Genomic DNA, 15,777 nt, shown 5'->3' on the forward strand with positions numbered 1-15,777 from the left:
CCTGGCCTAGTGGCACGGAGATAGGAACTGCCCTAGCCACTCAGGTGTTCCCCAAGACCCCTGGTTACCCAGTGGTATAGGAGCTCTGAGTCACATGACTTCTCCTGCTTGCCCAATTTATCCTCCTCCCTCTAGCCTAGTCCCCAGCCTTGAGATTTTACACGTCTTGTCCGCCCCGCAACTGCCATCCAAAATAGAGTGTCCACCTCATCTTTATAGATCTTCTGGAAATACATTTTTTTCTGGTATTTAAGCTCTTACTAAATGTGCCTCTGGGGTAGATACAAGCTAATCAGATTGGACACAGTCCATATCCCACATGGGGCTCACAGTCTTAATCCCCATTTTACAGATGAGGTATCGGAGGCATGGAGAAGTGAGGTGACTTGCCAGAGGTGACACAGAAGACAAGTGGCCAAAACAGGATTAGAACTCAGGTCCTTCTGGCTCCCAGGACCGTGCTCTAGGCCGCGCCGCTTCTGTGCTCTGAGCTCCCAATCCCATTAACCCATTCCCAGGTCTGCTCTCCCAGCAGCAGTGGAATTCTCAGGTTGAGTTTCCCCAGCATCGCTTCAGAACTCCATCTTAGTTGGCTTCTGCGTATATTTCAGTTCTGCTGTGCGTGATACTGTATGCATCAGCATAATGATGGCGGCGAGAATAATTCTTTCCCAACTCACGTGCGGTTAAAACCTCTACTTTGGAATTAGGTTAATGTTGAGCTTGTCACGTTATTTATTAGGTCTAAAGGCGAGGAAGAGGGAAAGTTTGAAATTACCCACTGGTTCATTAATTTCTCTCTCTGATTGTTCAGCCAGTCAAATAAAACTGCACTAGCTACATTATTCAATTCATGATGCATTTTATCAGAATAATTGCACATTTCTGTGTGGGCCATCTAAGATCGAAACAAACATGTGTATCTCATTTATTTGAATGTTCTCACATTTGCTTTGTGCTCTAGGTTCATTTGGCTACCCAGAACTGAAAATCAACCCATACAAATAGCCGCAAAAATGGTAGCAGCCCTCAGTGCATTTTTCTAAGTTGTACCCCCTCCTCCTTTTCCCCCCTCCCCACCCGTGCCAGAAAGATAGAGAGTATAAACACTGAAATGAACATTCTTTGCTACTTGCCCAAATTTGCTCTTAGTCACCCTGAGCCGGCGACTATTTGCAAGGTCATTTGCGAATAGCTACTGCGGGTGAAGTCATTTTAGCCCAGCTATCACTCGCCCCAGCCAGTTTGTTTCCAAGATTTTAGTCAAGTCGGAGCTGTGCTTTCCAATGGACGCACACGGGCTTCCTGAATTTCTGAGTCAAATGTTGCCCAGGGCTGTTGTGGCTAGGGAATAAATCCCATTTGCCAGTTGGGTAGCCGTAAATACTACCACCCATTCATTTTTGCCAAGAAGCACACTATGCCCCTGCAAGGAGTTCAAAATGCTGATTGTATCTGCAGTCTCCTCGGTGGCAGAAGAGCTTTACTTCCTGACGGTTTGGGGGTTTGTTTGAAAGGCTCAGATTGGGGTTCTACTGCAAATTATGGGTCTCTGACCTAGTTTAGGCAAAGAGGATTACAGTTCTGTTGGATTGTTTCTCTCATCTGTGCAAGGTCGGGGTGAGCTCCCTCTACTTTATTCCCCCCACGGCCCCCCTCCTGGTCTGGTGTAGTCAGCTGTGCCATTTATTAAGTGCCTACTGTGGGCCAGGCACTGCCGTGGGCCCTGGGGTGAACACAAGATCAACAGTTCAGAAATGGGCCCTGTCCAACAAAGGGCTCATGGGGAGGACAGACATTTAAAAAGATGAAAAAGTCACAGACAATGGAAGCATTTAAAAAGGCAAGAATAAAAGAAATAGGACAAAGTAGGGGAGCAGTAGAAGGAGGGGGCATTCCTGGAGGCCCACGGCTTTTGCTTCCGAACTGAGCCTTGCTTCCGATAAGCCTTATTGAAAACATATCTCCTCCAAGAGGCCTTCCCTGACTAAGCCCTCCTTTTCTCTTCTCCCATTCCCTTCTGCGTCGCCCTGACTTGCTCCCTTTATTCGTCCCCCCCCACCCAATCCCACGCACTTATGTCCATATCTGTCATTCCATATGTCCATATTTATATTAATGTCTGTCCCCCCCTCTAGACTGTCGGCTCGTTGTGGGTAGGGAATGTGTTTATCGTTATATTGTACTCTCCCAGGCGTAGTAAGTGATTAATAAATAGAATTGAATGATTGAGTGAGTGAACGAATGAACTGCTGCAGCTTCCCAGGGGTCCAACAGTTGGGAAGGCCGGCTGTTCCTGGCTCCCGGCTCCTCGTGTGTATGGTGGGCTGGTGGGGGGAACAGGGCTGGACTCCTCCAGCGACGGGCAGGAGTGGTCTCCAGGGGTCTCGGTAGCATGGCAGCTCGGGACATGTGGGTCCTGGTCCCAGCTGCTTCGGCATCCAGCACTTAATACTGTGCTCTGCACAGACTAAGCTCTTAATACTTTACTGGATACTTTAGTGGATAGAGCAAGGGCCTGGGAATCAGAAGGACCTGGGTTCTTATTTCGGCTTCACCATACATCTGCTGTGTGAGCTTGGGCAAGCCTTCACTTCTCTGGGCCTCAGTTCTCTCATCTGTAAGATGAGGATTAAGAGTGCAAGCCCCATATGGTATTACCATGACCATTACTGCTACCATGACCTAGGGAGATGAGAAATTACTTGAGGAAAGCCTCCTGGAAGAGATGTGACTATTAAGCTCCTAGTGGGCAGGGAAACATCTACCAACTACCAATGTCAACCAGAGAAACAGCGTGGCTTCCTGGATAAAGCCGGTTCTGGGAGTAAGAAGGACCTGGGTTCTAATCCTAGCTCTGCCACTTGTCTGCCATGTGACTTTGGGCAGGTCACTTAACTTCTCTGGGCCTCAGTTGCCTCATCTGTAAAATGGGGGATTAAGACTGTGAGCCCCATGTGGGACAGGGACAGTGTCCAACCTGATTAACTTTCATCTACCCCAGCGCTTAGTACAGTGCCTGGCACAAAGTAAGTGCTTAACAAATATAAAAAAACAAAAACCTCCGTTATATTGTACTCTTATAAACTGCAAGCTTGTTGTGGGCCGGGAACTTGCCGATCAACTCTTTTGTACTGCACTCTCCCTAGTGCTTAGTACAGTGCTCTGCACACAGTAAAGCTCTCAGTAAGTATTATTGATTGATCGATGGATGTGATTTCGGGAAAGCTGTGAAGATGGGAAGAGCTATTTTGTATTTCTCTTTGCTGTAGTCGTGACTGGCTGGATCCTGCTTCTGCCCAGGGTTGTTTCTTGTGAGGTTTTGCTTCATCGTGTTAGGAAAAGGTTTTCCCCATCTGTTTATGGTGTCCCCCTTTCAGCTCCCCATAGAGCAGTTATTTGGGTTTCCCACCCAGCAGTGGGGTGATAATTAACGAATATTGCTTCAGTGCTGGTGAGCTGACTGCATTCCAAGGCCTCATTGTTTGTGATGCTGCCTTGACATTTAATGTTAATTACAGCTAGTAGGTGGCATGGGGAGATCTACTGTACAAGTTGGGTGTGGCGTTTCACAACCCTGTAGATGGCAGGGCACAAAACCTTAAATTTGTTTGGAATTTGGATGTTAAGCTGTTACACTCTGCCAGACTCCCCCAGAGGATGAACTCGACTTTTTAATTGGGTTTTCACATCATTTGATAGGGTGTGCTGCTTAGGTGGCAGGATTCAGTGATGTCCTTCAGCTCTGTGCCACTGACTGGGCAAGTATATGCTGGAACCTAACCTCAGTCTTCTTCAGGATAATTGTAAATTCATAGGGCTCTGCTGATTTGGAAAGTGGTCCTAATCAGCAGGATTCTGCATATATGCACAGAAGCAGGGCAGGCTAATGGAAAGAGCACAGGCCTGGGAGTCAGGGGACCTGGGTTCCAGTCCCAGCTCCACCGTCTGGCTGCTCTGTGAACTTGGGCAAGACCCTTAACTTCTCCTCACCTCAGTTTCATCACTGGTAAAGTGGAGAAGAAAGGCTCTGGGGAGAGTTCAGTGGGACAATAAGTAGACACATTTCCTACCCACAACAAGCTTACAGTCTAGAAGGGGGAGACAGACATTAATATAAATAAATTGCAGATATATACACATTGTACACAATGTAGACACATTTCCTGCCCACAACAAGCTTACAGTCTAGAAGGGGGAGACAGACATTAATATAAATAAATTGCAGATATGTACCTAAGTGTCGTGGGGCTGGGAGGTGGAGTGAATACAGGGAGCGAGTCAGGGTGATGCAAAAGGGAGTGGGAGAAGAGGATAGTGGGGCTTAGTCAGGGAAGGCTTCTTGGAGGAGATATGCCTTCAGTGTCGGAGAGGCCAGAGAGAATGAGAGAATGAGAGATCAGCTTTGACGGGGTGGGAGGGTGAGCAGTTTTCTGTCAGACATGAAGAGGGAAGGAGTTCCACGCCAGAGACAGGAGGTGGGCAAGAGGTCGGCGGCGAGATAGACGAGATCGAGGTCAGCATTAGAAGAGTGAAGTGTGTGGGCTGGGTTTGTAGTAGGAGAGTAGCAAGGTGAGCTAAGAGGGGGCAAGGTGATTGAGTGATTTAAAGCCAATGGTTTTTGTTTGATGTGGAGGTGGATGGGCAACCACTGGAGTTTCTTGAGGAGTGGGGAAACATGGCCTGAACATTTCTGTAGAAAAATGATCCTGTTCTCTCTCCCCCATAAACTCCGAGCCCCAAGTGGGACAGGGAATGTGTCCAATCTGGTTATCTTCTATCTTTCCCCATGCTTAATGTAGTGCTTGGCACATAGTAAGCGCCTATCAAATACCACTATTATTATCATCAACATATAGGAGCTCCTGTAGGAATGATTGCAGTACTTTCACTGGTGATCCTATCTGTAGAATTGACTGTTTCCCAGAGGTTTGGAATAAATTCTGACTTCAGCTTCTAAATTCTTTGTGGCCTCCTCAAGTAGGGCTACAGAGGATACGTTTAGTAAGACTGGACTTAATTCACAGCACTCCTTTACTTCATTGTGATGAGGAAATGATCAGACAAGATGAATCCAGCTTTATCATCAAGGTGTGACCTTAGAATCCTGACAGATTTCTTCTTTCCCAATTTGTAGGTACCTTTAGTGTCACTTCTTGGACATGCGCATAGTAGTAAAAAATATTTCTCATCACAAACTGGCCTTTTCTGGAGAGAACAATGAGAGAGATATGGAATGGAAAAGCTTTTAAGTCCGGTTTTTGGGGAACCTGGCTCTTTTCCAGCTTCTTTCCCATGCCACTGGGAGTTACTACGTTGACCAGCATGGCCTAGTGGATAGAGCATGGGCCTGGGAGTCAGAAGGATCTGGATCTTAATCCCGGCTTGGCCACGTGTCTGCTGTGTGACCTCGGGCAGGTCACGTCTCTTCTGTGTACCTCAGTCACCTCATCTGTAAAACTGGGATTAAGACTGTGAGCCCCATGTGGAACATGGATTGTGTCCAACCTGATTAGCTTGTATCTACCCCGGTGGTTAGTACAGTGTCTGGCACATAATGCTTAACAAAAAACCAACAGAATGTCTTCGAGAGTCCATTCTAATGGAGGATAGACCTTTTCCGATGTGTTCTCAGTTTCCTTTTTTTCGCAGGTAGCTTTTGGATCTGAGGTGGAGGAACAGAGGCTGTCAGTCAGAGGCCGCAGGGTTCTCATTCTCTGGTTCTCTCTGGCCTCTCCAGCGTTGCCAAATGGAATCGATTAGGTTCATTCGACAAGATTAGCCCCGCTGTTTCTCTAAAGGATTCCTTAACCCTAAAGCCTCCATCCTACATCTGGATTCGCCATCCTGAAAATATGACCCTAATTTTCCATCCATTTAACATTCTGGCGTCAACCCTGCAGGAATTTTGCTCTTTAACTCTGACCGAGTTTACCAGAGTGGAGTGCGTTTTTGCCTCTCTGGTTTTCCAGAAGCAGCCAATAAAGTCGGGAGATAGCTGAAGGGGGGAAGGTGGGAAAAGATAGATTTGGATCAGCATCGTAGCGGGGTAGTCATCTTAATAATGATGGTATTTGTTAAGCGCTTACTATATGCCAAGCAACTGTTCTAAACAGAATGGAGTGGTGTACGTGCAGTTTTAATTCTGTGTTCATTTTTGCAGAGTCTGAGAAAGGCAGATTGTGGTTTTCACCTGGTTACTGCTCTCAGGGCTCCTGGGCCATTTTGGAGGAGTTGAAGGATGGGTCACCCGAAATGGGATTGAATTCAGGGGAGCATATTATGCTGCTCTGCTTCCCTTCTTCTCCCTTCCACCCTTCAGTTCCAGTATTCCCTTCCCCTAACTCCCTCTACTGCCAGGACACCAGATCATTCATTTTTGAGGGAATTCAATAACTCTTCCCCTTCCTACATAGACTATGAGTCCCATGTGGGACAGGGACTGTGTCCAATCTGATTAAGTTGTAGCTACGTGGCTCAGTGGAAAGAGCATGGGCTTTGGAGTCAGAGGTCATGGGTTTGAATCCCGGCTCGGCCACTTGTCAGCTGTGTGACTTTGGGCAAGTCACTTAACTTCTCGGTGCCTCAGTTACCTCATCTGTAAAATGGGGATTAAGACTGTGAGGCCCACGTGGGACAACCTGATTCCCTTGTGTCTACCCCAGCGCTTAGAACAGTGCTCGGCACATAGTAAGCGCTTAACAAATACCAACATCATTATTATTATTATTACTCCAGAGCTTACAACAGTGCTTGACACGTAGTAAGCACTTAAAAGATACCATTAACCCCTCCCCGCCCTCCCCCAAAAAAAACCAGCTACCCTTTCCCAGAGTCACATGAGCTGGGGTGCCATGGGCTCTCCAGGCAACTCTTCTTTCTCTCTTCCTTTGCACCTCTTACCTCCTTTCTCCCGCTCCTACACGGTCACAGCCTCCCAAGAGACCCAATCAGTTCTCCCCTCAGAAAACCTGCCAACGGAAAATACTGTGATCAAACTAGTCAATTTCAGCCATCAGTTTAACGTGAGAAGCAAGGGTATCATTATAGCCGGATAATTCAAGCCGCTGTATATTATGGGGGCCTGAATTATCGGGGCAATTTGCACAAGTAGATGCAGCCTCTCTGAGGGCTTTCTTTTCGTAACCCTGCTTTTTTTATGGTATTTGTTAAGCCCTTATTGCATGTCAAACACTGTTCTAAGCCCTGAGGTATATACAGATTAATCAGGTAACAGTCTCCATCCCACATGGGGCTCACAGTCTAAGAGGGAGAACAGCTGAGGAAACTGAGGCACAGAGAAGTTAAGTGACTTGCCTTGGCAAAATCGGGATTAGAAGCTAGGCCCTCCAACTCCCCAGCCCATGATCTTTCCACGAGGCCACACTGCTTCAAAGGAGCCAGTCGGCAAAGCGGCACTTGCTAAGGCAGGCACTGGGGAGTTAGCTCTTTCACCGGCCCATTCATTCATTCAGTAGTATTTATTGAGTGCTTACTATGTGCAGAGCACTGTACTAAGCGCTTGGAATGTACAGTTCGGCAACAGATAGAGACAATCCCTATGCCCAATGACGGGCTCACAGTCCCAAGCTGCTGTCTATTAATCCACAAAGGAGCGGTGGGGCTTTAGTTCCAGGGAGCCTCCTGTCAGGCCCCCAGAGCTCACAAGGTTTCTTTTCCCTCTACAAGTGGCAACCCGAATCCCAAATTGAAAGCGGATCTTTGCCCTTGGCCCTCCTCCAGCATTCCTTGCTGAGCGAATAAGGATTTGGAATGTCAGAAAATAGCAAGAGGGGAGGGGAAAAAGATGTGTGTGTGTGTGTGTGTGTGTTTATATGTAAAAGCAGCTCTGACTGGAAGACACAGGGGGGAACTCAACTTCCTCCAGACTGCCTCCTCTTCTTCAACTCCCAGTTCTTCTTTGTACTACTTTGGTTTCTCGAAATCCGCGGTCTGAGTTTGTTGTGGCAGGAGACAAGTCTCTGCAGCCCAGCAGAGTGAAGGTTTCTTGCATTCAAAAGGTTGGGACCGGGGGAGGCGGGGGTGGTCCTTTTCCTGGACCCTGCCACTGGAGCGGCTCACCGGAGTTCCCTGGCAAGTTCAGAGTTCATCACTCCCGCTGTGCCTCGATTCAGGATTGTGGAGCAGAGGCTCTGGTTTCCCGGGGCGGGCACTTGTAAGCCTCGGGAGGAAGCGTCCCTGTGAGGAGGAGTAAAGGGCCGCCCGCCCTAGGCACAGAAGGTGGGACCGGTCACGCGGCTAGCCCGCGCCCTCTCCACCCCAGCGGCTGGACCTTGGCATTCGGGGCCGAACTCGAACCGGAGCGTTGATGGAGCAGAGCTCTCAGAGAGGATCGGCTCGAAGCTAGAAACCGATTTGCAGGACTGTTTGCAGCCTGTCGTTAGACTCCATCGCAAGTGGCATCGCTCCCATTCGGGAGAAGGATTTGTGCCGTGGCAGCCCAAGGGCCGGTTTCCCGTGGTTTTGGAGAAGATTCAGAGGCTTGGTGCCCCTCGGCCCCTCCACGCTCTGAGACACCATGTCCTCCTTATACACCCGGAGTAAAGAGTTCACACGAAGTAGGAAGTCTCAGTCTGATTCTCCCCCAGCCTCTCCCTCCCCGATTGCCAAGACACTGCGTGTAAGCAGCATTTCCATTTCTGTTGTTCTTAGTCGTGTCAAAGGTGGTGAAAGGCGGGCGGGAGGGGAGATGCAAGGGTAAAGCTTTTTACTCTCCAGTGTGTTTTTCAGGGCGGTGGGGTCAGAAGGGGAAAAAAAGTGGTTTTCCTTGCAAATAAAGTGCCTGTTTGCTTCTCCGCAAGAAGTTATGGTTCAAAATATTTAATATCCTCCAGACCTTGGGCAGGTTTTGACAAAGTAAAAAATACAAGTACTGTCTTGCAGTCTGCGTCAACCGCCGTGTCGCTGTCTGGCTGCAGGATTATAGAGCCGTGGTCACCATATTATTTGGTGCTTTTCTCAGTTTCTTCCCTTTGTGGAGAAACCTCCTTGTCCGGTACACTAGTGGGTTGACCCCACTTACCTGGTGAAAACCTTTAATGTGGAAGTGAAGTCAAAACCACTTACCTTGTTAATCTGCAGTTGGGGGAAGGGTGTGGGGGTAGGGGTGTGTGTGTGTGTGTGTGTGTGTGTGTGTGTGAGAGTGTGTGTGCATATGCTGCTATGGACTTAAACTTTTGTTCCAGAACTTGTTCTGGACCCCAAAGTACGTAACCTATTTAGGAAGCCAGGAAATTGAAGGTGACAAGGACCTCCAGCCAAAGACTGTGAGCCTCACGTGGGACAACCTGATTACCCTGTATCTATCCCAGCGCTTAGAACAGTGCTCCGCACATAGTAAGCGCTTAACAGATACCAACATTATTATTATTATCCTTATGTCCTTCTAGGCAGAACCCCCTTCCTCCCCACCCCCCAAACCCAGAGAACAACAGAAGTAGTAGTATTTATTAAGCGCTTATTGTGTGCAAAGCACTGTGCTAAGGTTTGAGAAAGAATAGCAAGGTAGGAGTTAGACACGGCCACTGTCCCTCAGAGGGCTCACGATCGACGAACCAAAGGGGCGGGAAACCATCATTTCTGCTCTTGCTGAGCACCTTTCTCTCAGAGTGAAAGCAGGTGGTCGTAGGGCAGACCTTTCTCTCAGATGAAAGCAGGTGATCCTAGGGCAAAGGATTTGGGGAAGACTGAGAAACCGAACTGTCCGTTGGGGCAAGCGGGACAGATAGAGGGACAGTAACAACCTGTGGGTGAGAGGCCAGAAGCCATGATCAGCATATTAGGTAGCATTCCTTCCTTGGAGAGCAAAGAAAGCAGGAGGAGAGAACTTCATTTCCTTATTTAGGGAGTTTAGGGGGAAAGCAAGATGGATCAGCAGGCACCAGGAACAGCCCCCTGTGCTCCTGTGGCCTTTGAAATGTTTATTTTACTTATAATTCATATTTGTGTTCCTTCTAAACATATCTCTCCCTTCCCTAACGGGCTTTTTCCACAAGCATTGCACTAGAAGAAAACAACCTTAGTGGTATTGCTGAATTTTTTCCTGAACACTGCTCCTATTGTTCCGCTACTGCTAGCCTTCCACCGTGATGCCTCTAGGATCTGGGTTCTCTAATCCCAATAATAAGAGGAAGTGAATTCCCCCAAGACCGGCAGTGATCTTTAATGTCAACCTGTTGCAACACCACCTTTCAAACCAAGCTTTCCCATTGCAATAGAGCAAATAACTACATTTGCTGGTTGTGTAACATATTTTCTTCTGCCAGGAGAGCCTACCTGTTCAAGAAAAAGTGTGTGGGCTGATAGTTTCGTGATGATTTGTAAGGCTGACTTGGGGGTCATTGAAGATTTGTGTATCTCTGGGTCTATTTGAAAGCAAAGCTTCCTCTGCTAAATATCCTTCCTGGCCCTGGGCCCTTTCCCCCCGACCTCGAACTTGAAGCTAATTAACCCCAATTTGAACTTGTTGTTTAAATGTATAGATGATCACTGATTCTGCACCCTTGTCTGTCCCAGGGATGTCACCAGCTGCCTACCATCTATAGTGCCTTAGGGTAGACTCTCTAAGGTTGCTATTCCAAGTAGTTGTAATAATAATAATAATAATAATAGAAGTAATGATAATATGTAAGAGCTTACTATTTGTCTAGGTTATCCTTAATAGCAATAATAATCAAAGTATTTGTTAAGTGCTTACTATGTGTCGGGCACTGCACCAGCTTCTGGGGTGTATAATTAGGTTGGCCACAAGTCCTTGTCCCATATGGGGCTCACAGTATAAAGTAGGAGGGAAAATAAGTTTGAAATTCTATTTTAGATAAGATTGAAATCATGAAGCGTGGTTGCCCTAAAATCTCCTGCTCCTCTCCAGTCTCTCCTTCCTCCTATCCCGTCTCTGACTCTCTCATCTTTCCCAGCAGTATCTCAGGAGGAGATCTGCCTTCTCTCAAAGTCTACCTCATCCCTTTGTACCTTGTCAAAACACTTCCCCTCCTCACTTGTTCCCTCTCTGACCAACATCTTCAACCGTTCACTCTCCAATGGCTCCTTACCAACTTCTTTCAAAAGTGCTCTTATGCTGCCTAGCCTAAAAAAACCTCCCTTGACCCCATGGCTCCCTCCAGTTACCACTCCATCTCCCTCCTAACCTTTCTCCTCAAACTCCTTGAGTGAGTTGTCTAGTTCCCCTGCCTCCACTTCCTCTTCTCCAATTCTGTCCTTGACCTCCTTCAATCTGCTTTCTGCCCCTCATCCCCTTCACTCCACAGAAAGTGCCCTCTTCATGGTCACCCATGACCTTGTTGCCAAATCCAACAACCCCTATTACATTCTAATCCTTCTCAATCTGTCAGCTCTCTTCATCAATATGGACCACCCCTTTCTCCTTGAAAGATTATCCAACCTTGGCTTCACTGGTTCTCTTCCCAGTCTCTGGGCGCTCTTTCTCAGTCTCTTTTGTGGGGTTCTCCTCTGACTCCCATCTTCTCACTGGTGGGAATCAGTTCTGAATCCCTTTTATTCTCCATCTACTCCCACGGCTTCAACTATTTTTTCTATTCTGATGATTCCCAAATCTACCTCTCCAGCTCTGACCTCTCTCCTCTGCAGTCTCACATTTTTCTCCTGCCTTCATGACATCTCTAATTGGCTTTCCTGCTGACACCTGAAGCTAAACATGTCCAAAACAGAACTCCTCATCTTCCCACACATACTCTGTTCTCCCCCGTCTTCCCATCAGTGTAGACAACACTACTATTATCCCTGTCTCCCAAGCACGTAACCTTGGTATGAGGCGTGGTTGCCTCGACTCATCTCCCGTTCAACCCACTTATTTGATCTGTCACCAAATCCTGTTGGTTCAACCTTCACAACATCGCTATAATTTGCACTTTCCTCTCCGTCCAAACTGCTACTTTGCTGATCTGAGCATTTATCATATCCTGCCTTGATTACTGCATCAGCCTCCTCACTGACCATCCTGCCTCCTGTCTCTCCCCACTGCAATCCACACTTCACTTAGCTGCCTAGATCGTTGTTGTAAAAAAAAAGTTCAGTCCACATCGCCCCACTCCAAGGAAACCTCAAGCAGTTGCCCATCCACCTCTGCATCAAACAGAAATTCCTGTCCATTGGCTTTAAAGCACTCATTCGGCTCTCTCCCTCCTTCCTTACCTGGTTAGTTTCCTGCTACAATCCAGTCTCCACACTGTGTTCCTCTAACTCCAATTTACTCTCCGTATCTTGATCTTGTCTGTCTCACCGCTGACCCCATGGCCCTGACATCCCTCTGGCCTGGAACTACCTCCCTTTCACATACAATGGACCACCGTTCTTCCCACTTTCAAAGCCATATTTAAAATCATATCTCCTCCAAAAGGCCTTCCCTGACTAAGCCTTCATTTCCCCTTAATCCTTCCTCCTTCTTTTTTCATTTTTTTAAAGTATTTGTTAAGGGCTTACTGTGTGCCAGGCACTGTTCTATGGACTGGGGTAGTATACAGAGTAATCAGGTTAGACGCAGTCTTCATCCCCATTTTCCAGATGAGGTAACTAAGGCACAGAGAAGTTAGTGACTTGGCCAGTGTCGCCCAGCAGAGAAGTGGCGGAGCCGGGATTGGAACCCAGGCCCTTCTGACTCCCAGGCTCATGCTCTAGCCACTAGGTCAAGCTGCTTCTGCATTGCGCATACACTTGAAATTATAACCTTTAAGCACTTGATATTCACCCCGTCCCACAGCACTTTTGTACCTATCCATAATTTATTTTAATACCTGCCTCCCCCTCTGGACGGTTAGCTTTTTTGAGACAGGGATCATGTCTACCAACTCTGTTATATTCTCCAAGCACTTAATATTTTCCCTTCCACACTATTAAGCACTCATACATACCGTTGATTGACTCCTCATTTTCCAGATGAAGAACCTAAGGCACAGAGAAGTTAAATGACTTGCCCAGGGTCACACAGCAGGCAAGTGGCAGAGCTAGGATTAGAACCTAGTTCCTCTGACTCCCAGGCCCGTGCTCTTTCCACTAGGTCATGCTGTTTCCCCAGCAATAGCGGGAACAGAACATGAAAGGCTATAGGAGGGCTGCGTCAGTCATTTAATCAGTCATGTTAGTGAAGTTTTTACTTTAATCGAGACAGAGCAGTGACCTCTGAGATTACAGAATATTAGACATGATCATGGACCTCAAGGAGTTTACAATTTAGCTGGGGAGACAAACACTAAAAGCAGTTTTAAGTAGAGGAAAGCACCAAAGTTTAAAGTTTCATGCATACATAAGTGCTACTGGAAGAGAGGAGAAGTAAGGTTCTTAGGTGATGCTGAAGTGCTTAAATGGCCCTTGTGAGGGGAGGATACAAGGTTGGGGAGTTGAGAGTTTATTCAAGGAAGGTCTCCTAGAGGAGAAGTGATTTCAAGAGGGCCTAGAAGATGGGGAGAACTGTGAGTGGTCTGTCAGATGTAAATGGGGAGGGAGGGGTTGAGCGAGAGGCCAACAGGAGAAACAAGAATGAGGCACGTGGTTAGGTTAGCTTGAGGAACAAAACGTACAAGATGGGGTGTGGTGGCTTAAGAATGAAAATAAATAGTGGGGAGAGAACTAATTAAAGCCGGTGTTCAGCCGTTTCACTTGGATGCAGAGAGAAATGGATGATCATTGGAGGATTTTGAGGAATGGGGACACGGGCACAGAATTATGTTAAGAAAAGTGATCCAGCTAGTGGAATGAGGGATGAACTGGAGAGGGGAGAGACTGGAGGCAAGATCGCCAGCGAAAGAGGCTGATGCCGTAGTCAGGTAGTTGAGAAACAGCTTGGCCTAGTGATAGACCACGGGCCTGGGAATCAGAAGGACCTGAGTTCTAGTCCCGGCTCTGCCACTCATCTGCTCTGTGACCTTGGACAAGTCACTTAACTTCTCTCTGCCTCCGTTTCCTCATCTGTAAAATGGGGATAAAGACTGTGAGCCCCCATGTGGGACAGGGACTGTGTCCAACTTGATTGCTTTGTATCTACTCCAGCACTTAGCATAGTGCATGGCACATAGTAAGCGCTTAAGAAGTATCATAAAAAAGAGGAAGGATTTGATAAGAGCCTGAACCAGTGAGATGTAAGTTTATATGGGGAGGAATGACCAGATTCAAGAAATGTTGTGGAGGAAAAAACTGACAGAATTTAGTGCCAGTTGTGGATAAGACAGGCCAGAGTCAAGGACAACATTAAGGTTATGGGCTGTGAGACAGGAAGGAAGATGGTGCTGTCTAAAGTTCTGCAAAAGCCAGGGGGAAGACAGGGTTTGGGTGGGAAGATAAGGAGTTCCGTTTGGCTATGTTAAGTTTGAAGTGGCAGCAGGATGTCCAAGTAGTGTTGTCTTGGAGGCAGGAAGAAAAGAAAGGATATATATATATATATATATACATGGGGGGGGAGGGAGAAGATGTAGATTTGGGAATTATCTGCATAGAGGTGGTAGTTGAAGCCATGTGAGCAAATAAGTTCTCCAGGGGAGTGGGTTGTAGATGGGGAATAGAGGAGGAACCAGAACTGAACCTTGAGGGATGTCCCCAGTTAAGGGTTGGGAGGCAGAGAAGGATCCCATGACAGAGACTGAGAATGAGTGGCCAGAGAAATAGGAGGAGAACCAGGAGAGGACAATATCATTGAAACTGAGGTTGGATAATGTTTCCAGAAGAAGGGGTTGGTCACCAGTGTTGAAGGCAGCTGAGAGGTTAAGGAGGATTAAGATAGAGTAGAGGGCATTGAATTTGGCAAGAAGGACATCATGTGTAACCTTTGAGAGGGTAGTTTCTGTGGAATGAAAGAGGTGGAAGCCAGATTGGAAGGGGTCAAAAAGAGAATTGGAAGAGAGGAATTTGAGAGTGTAGACAGTTGGCTCAAGGAGTTTGGGGAGGAATGGTAGGAGGGAGATGGGGTAGTATATGGAGGGGCCATGGCGTCAAGGCAGAGTTTCTTTGGAATAGGAGAGAGAGGAGAGTGAAAGCAGTGGGGAAGAAGCCATTGGAGAGCAAACAGTTGAAGATGGCAGTCAGGGAGGGAAAAAGGGGAGGGAGGGGTGGGGGCAAGTGTTTGATAAAGTAAAAAGGGATGAGGTTGAATGCACAGGTGGAGGGGGTGGATTTTGAGAGCCAGCAGGAGATCTGGTGCCTTTCCCTCTGCTCCTCCTCCCCTCCCCATTCCCCCTTCTCCAGCCCTCTACTCTTTCCCCTCCCGTCCCCACAGCACTGTGCATATTTGTATATATTATTTATTACTCTATTTTGATAATGATGTGTATATATCTATGATTCTATTTATCTTGATGGTATTTACACCAGACTACTTGTTTTGTTCTGTTTCGTTTTGTTGTCTGTCTTCCCCGTTTAGACTGTGAGCCCATTATTGGTCAGGGATTGTCTCTATCTGTTGCCCAATTGTACATTCCAAGCACTTAGTACAGTGCTCTGCACATAGTAAGTGCTCAATTAATACGATTGAATGAATAAATGAATAAATCTCTTCTTGAGATACTTCTGGGTAGGATGGGAGAGTTGAAAAAGGGGGAGGAGGAGGGAGGGACTGGAGAGGAGCAGGGGAGATTTTAGGGAGATCATGCCTGATAGTTTCAATTTTCTCAGTAAAGTAGGTAACCAGGTCATTAGGGGTAAGGGGAAGCAGGGAAACGAGTTTGAGGAGGGAGTTACACATCTGGAACATCTGGCAAGGGCAGTGTGTATTGGGTGGGCAACCGTTGGAAG

The 15,777-nt window shown here is 47.2% G+C and overlaps 1 protein-coding gene across 8 annotated transcripts in view; it reads left to right on the forward strand.

Annotated features, from left to right (window-relative positions):
- Positions 1 to 15,777, forward strand: part of PPP1R12B (protein phosphatase 1 regulatory subunit 12B) — a 245,567-nt gene that overhangs the window by 166,745 nt on the left and 63,045 nt on the right. The window contains exon 1 of one of the 8 annotated variants that reach the window (XM_029068788.1): positions 7,874 to 8,641. The exons of the other annotated variants lie outside the window; for them this stretch is intronic. Coding sequence (XP_028924621.1) covers positions 8,540 to 8,641 — 102 coding nt within the window. The 5' untranslated portion in view covers positions 7,874 to 8,539. Of the gene's footprint in view, positions 1 to 7,873; positions 8,642 to 15,777 lie in introns of those variants that run through there. 8 annotated transcript variants of the gene reach the window in all.

The sequence above is a fragment of the Ornithorhynchus anatinus genome, chromosome 7 (genome assembly GCF_004115215.2).
Source record: "Ornithorhynchus anatinus isolate Pmale09 chromosome 7, mOrnAna1.pri.v4, whole genome shotgun sequence".
In the NCBI taxonomy this organism is placed as follows: Eukaryota; Metazoa; Chordata; class Mammalia; order Monotremata; family Ornithorhynchidae; genus Ornithorhynchus; species Ornithorhynchus anatinus.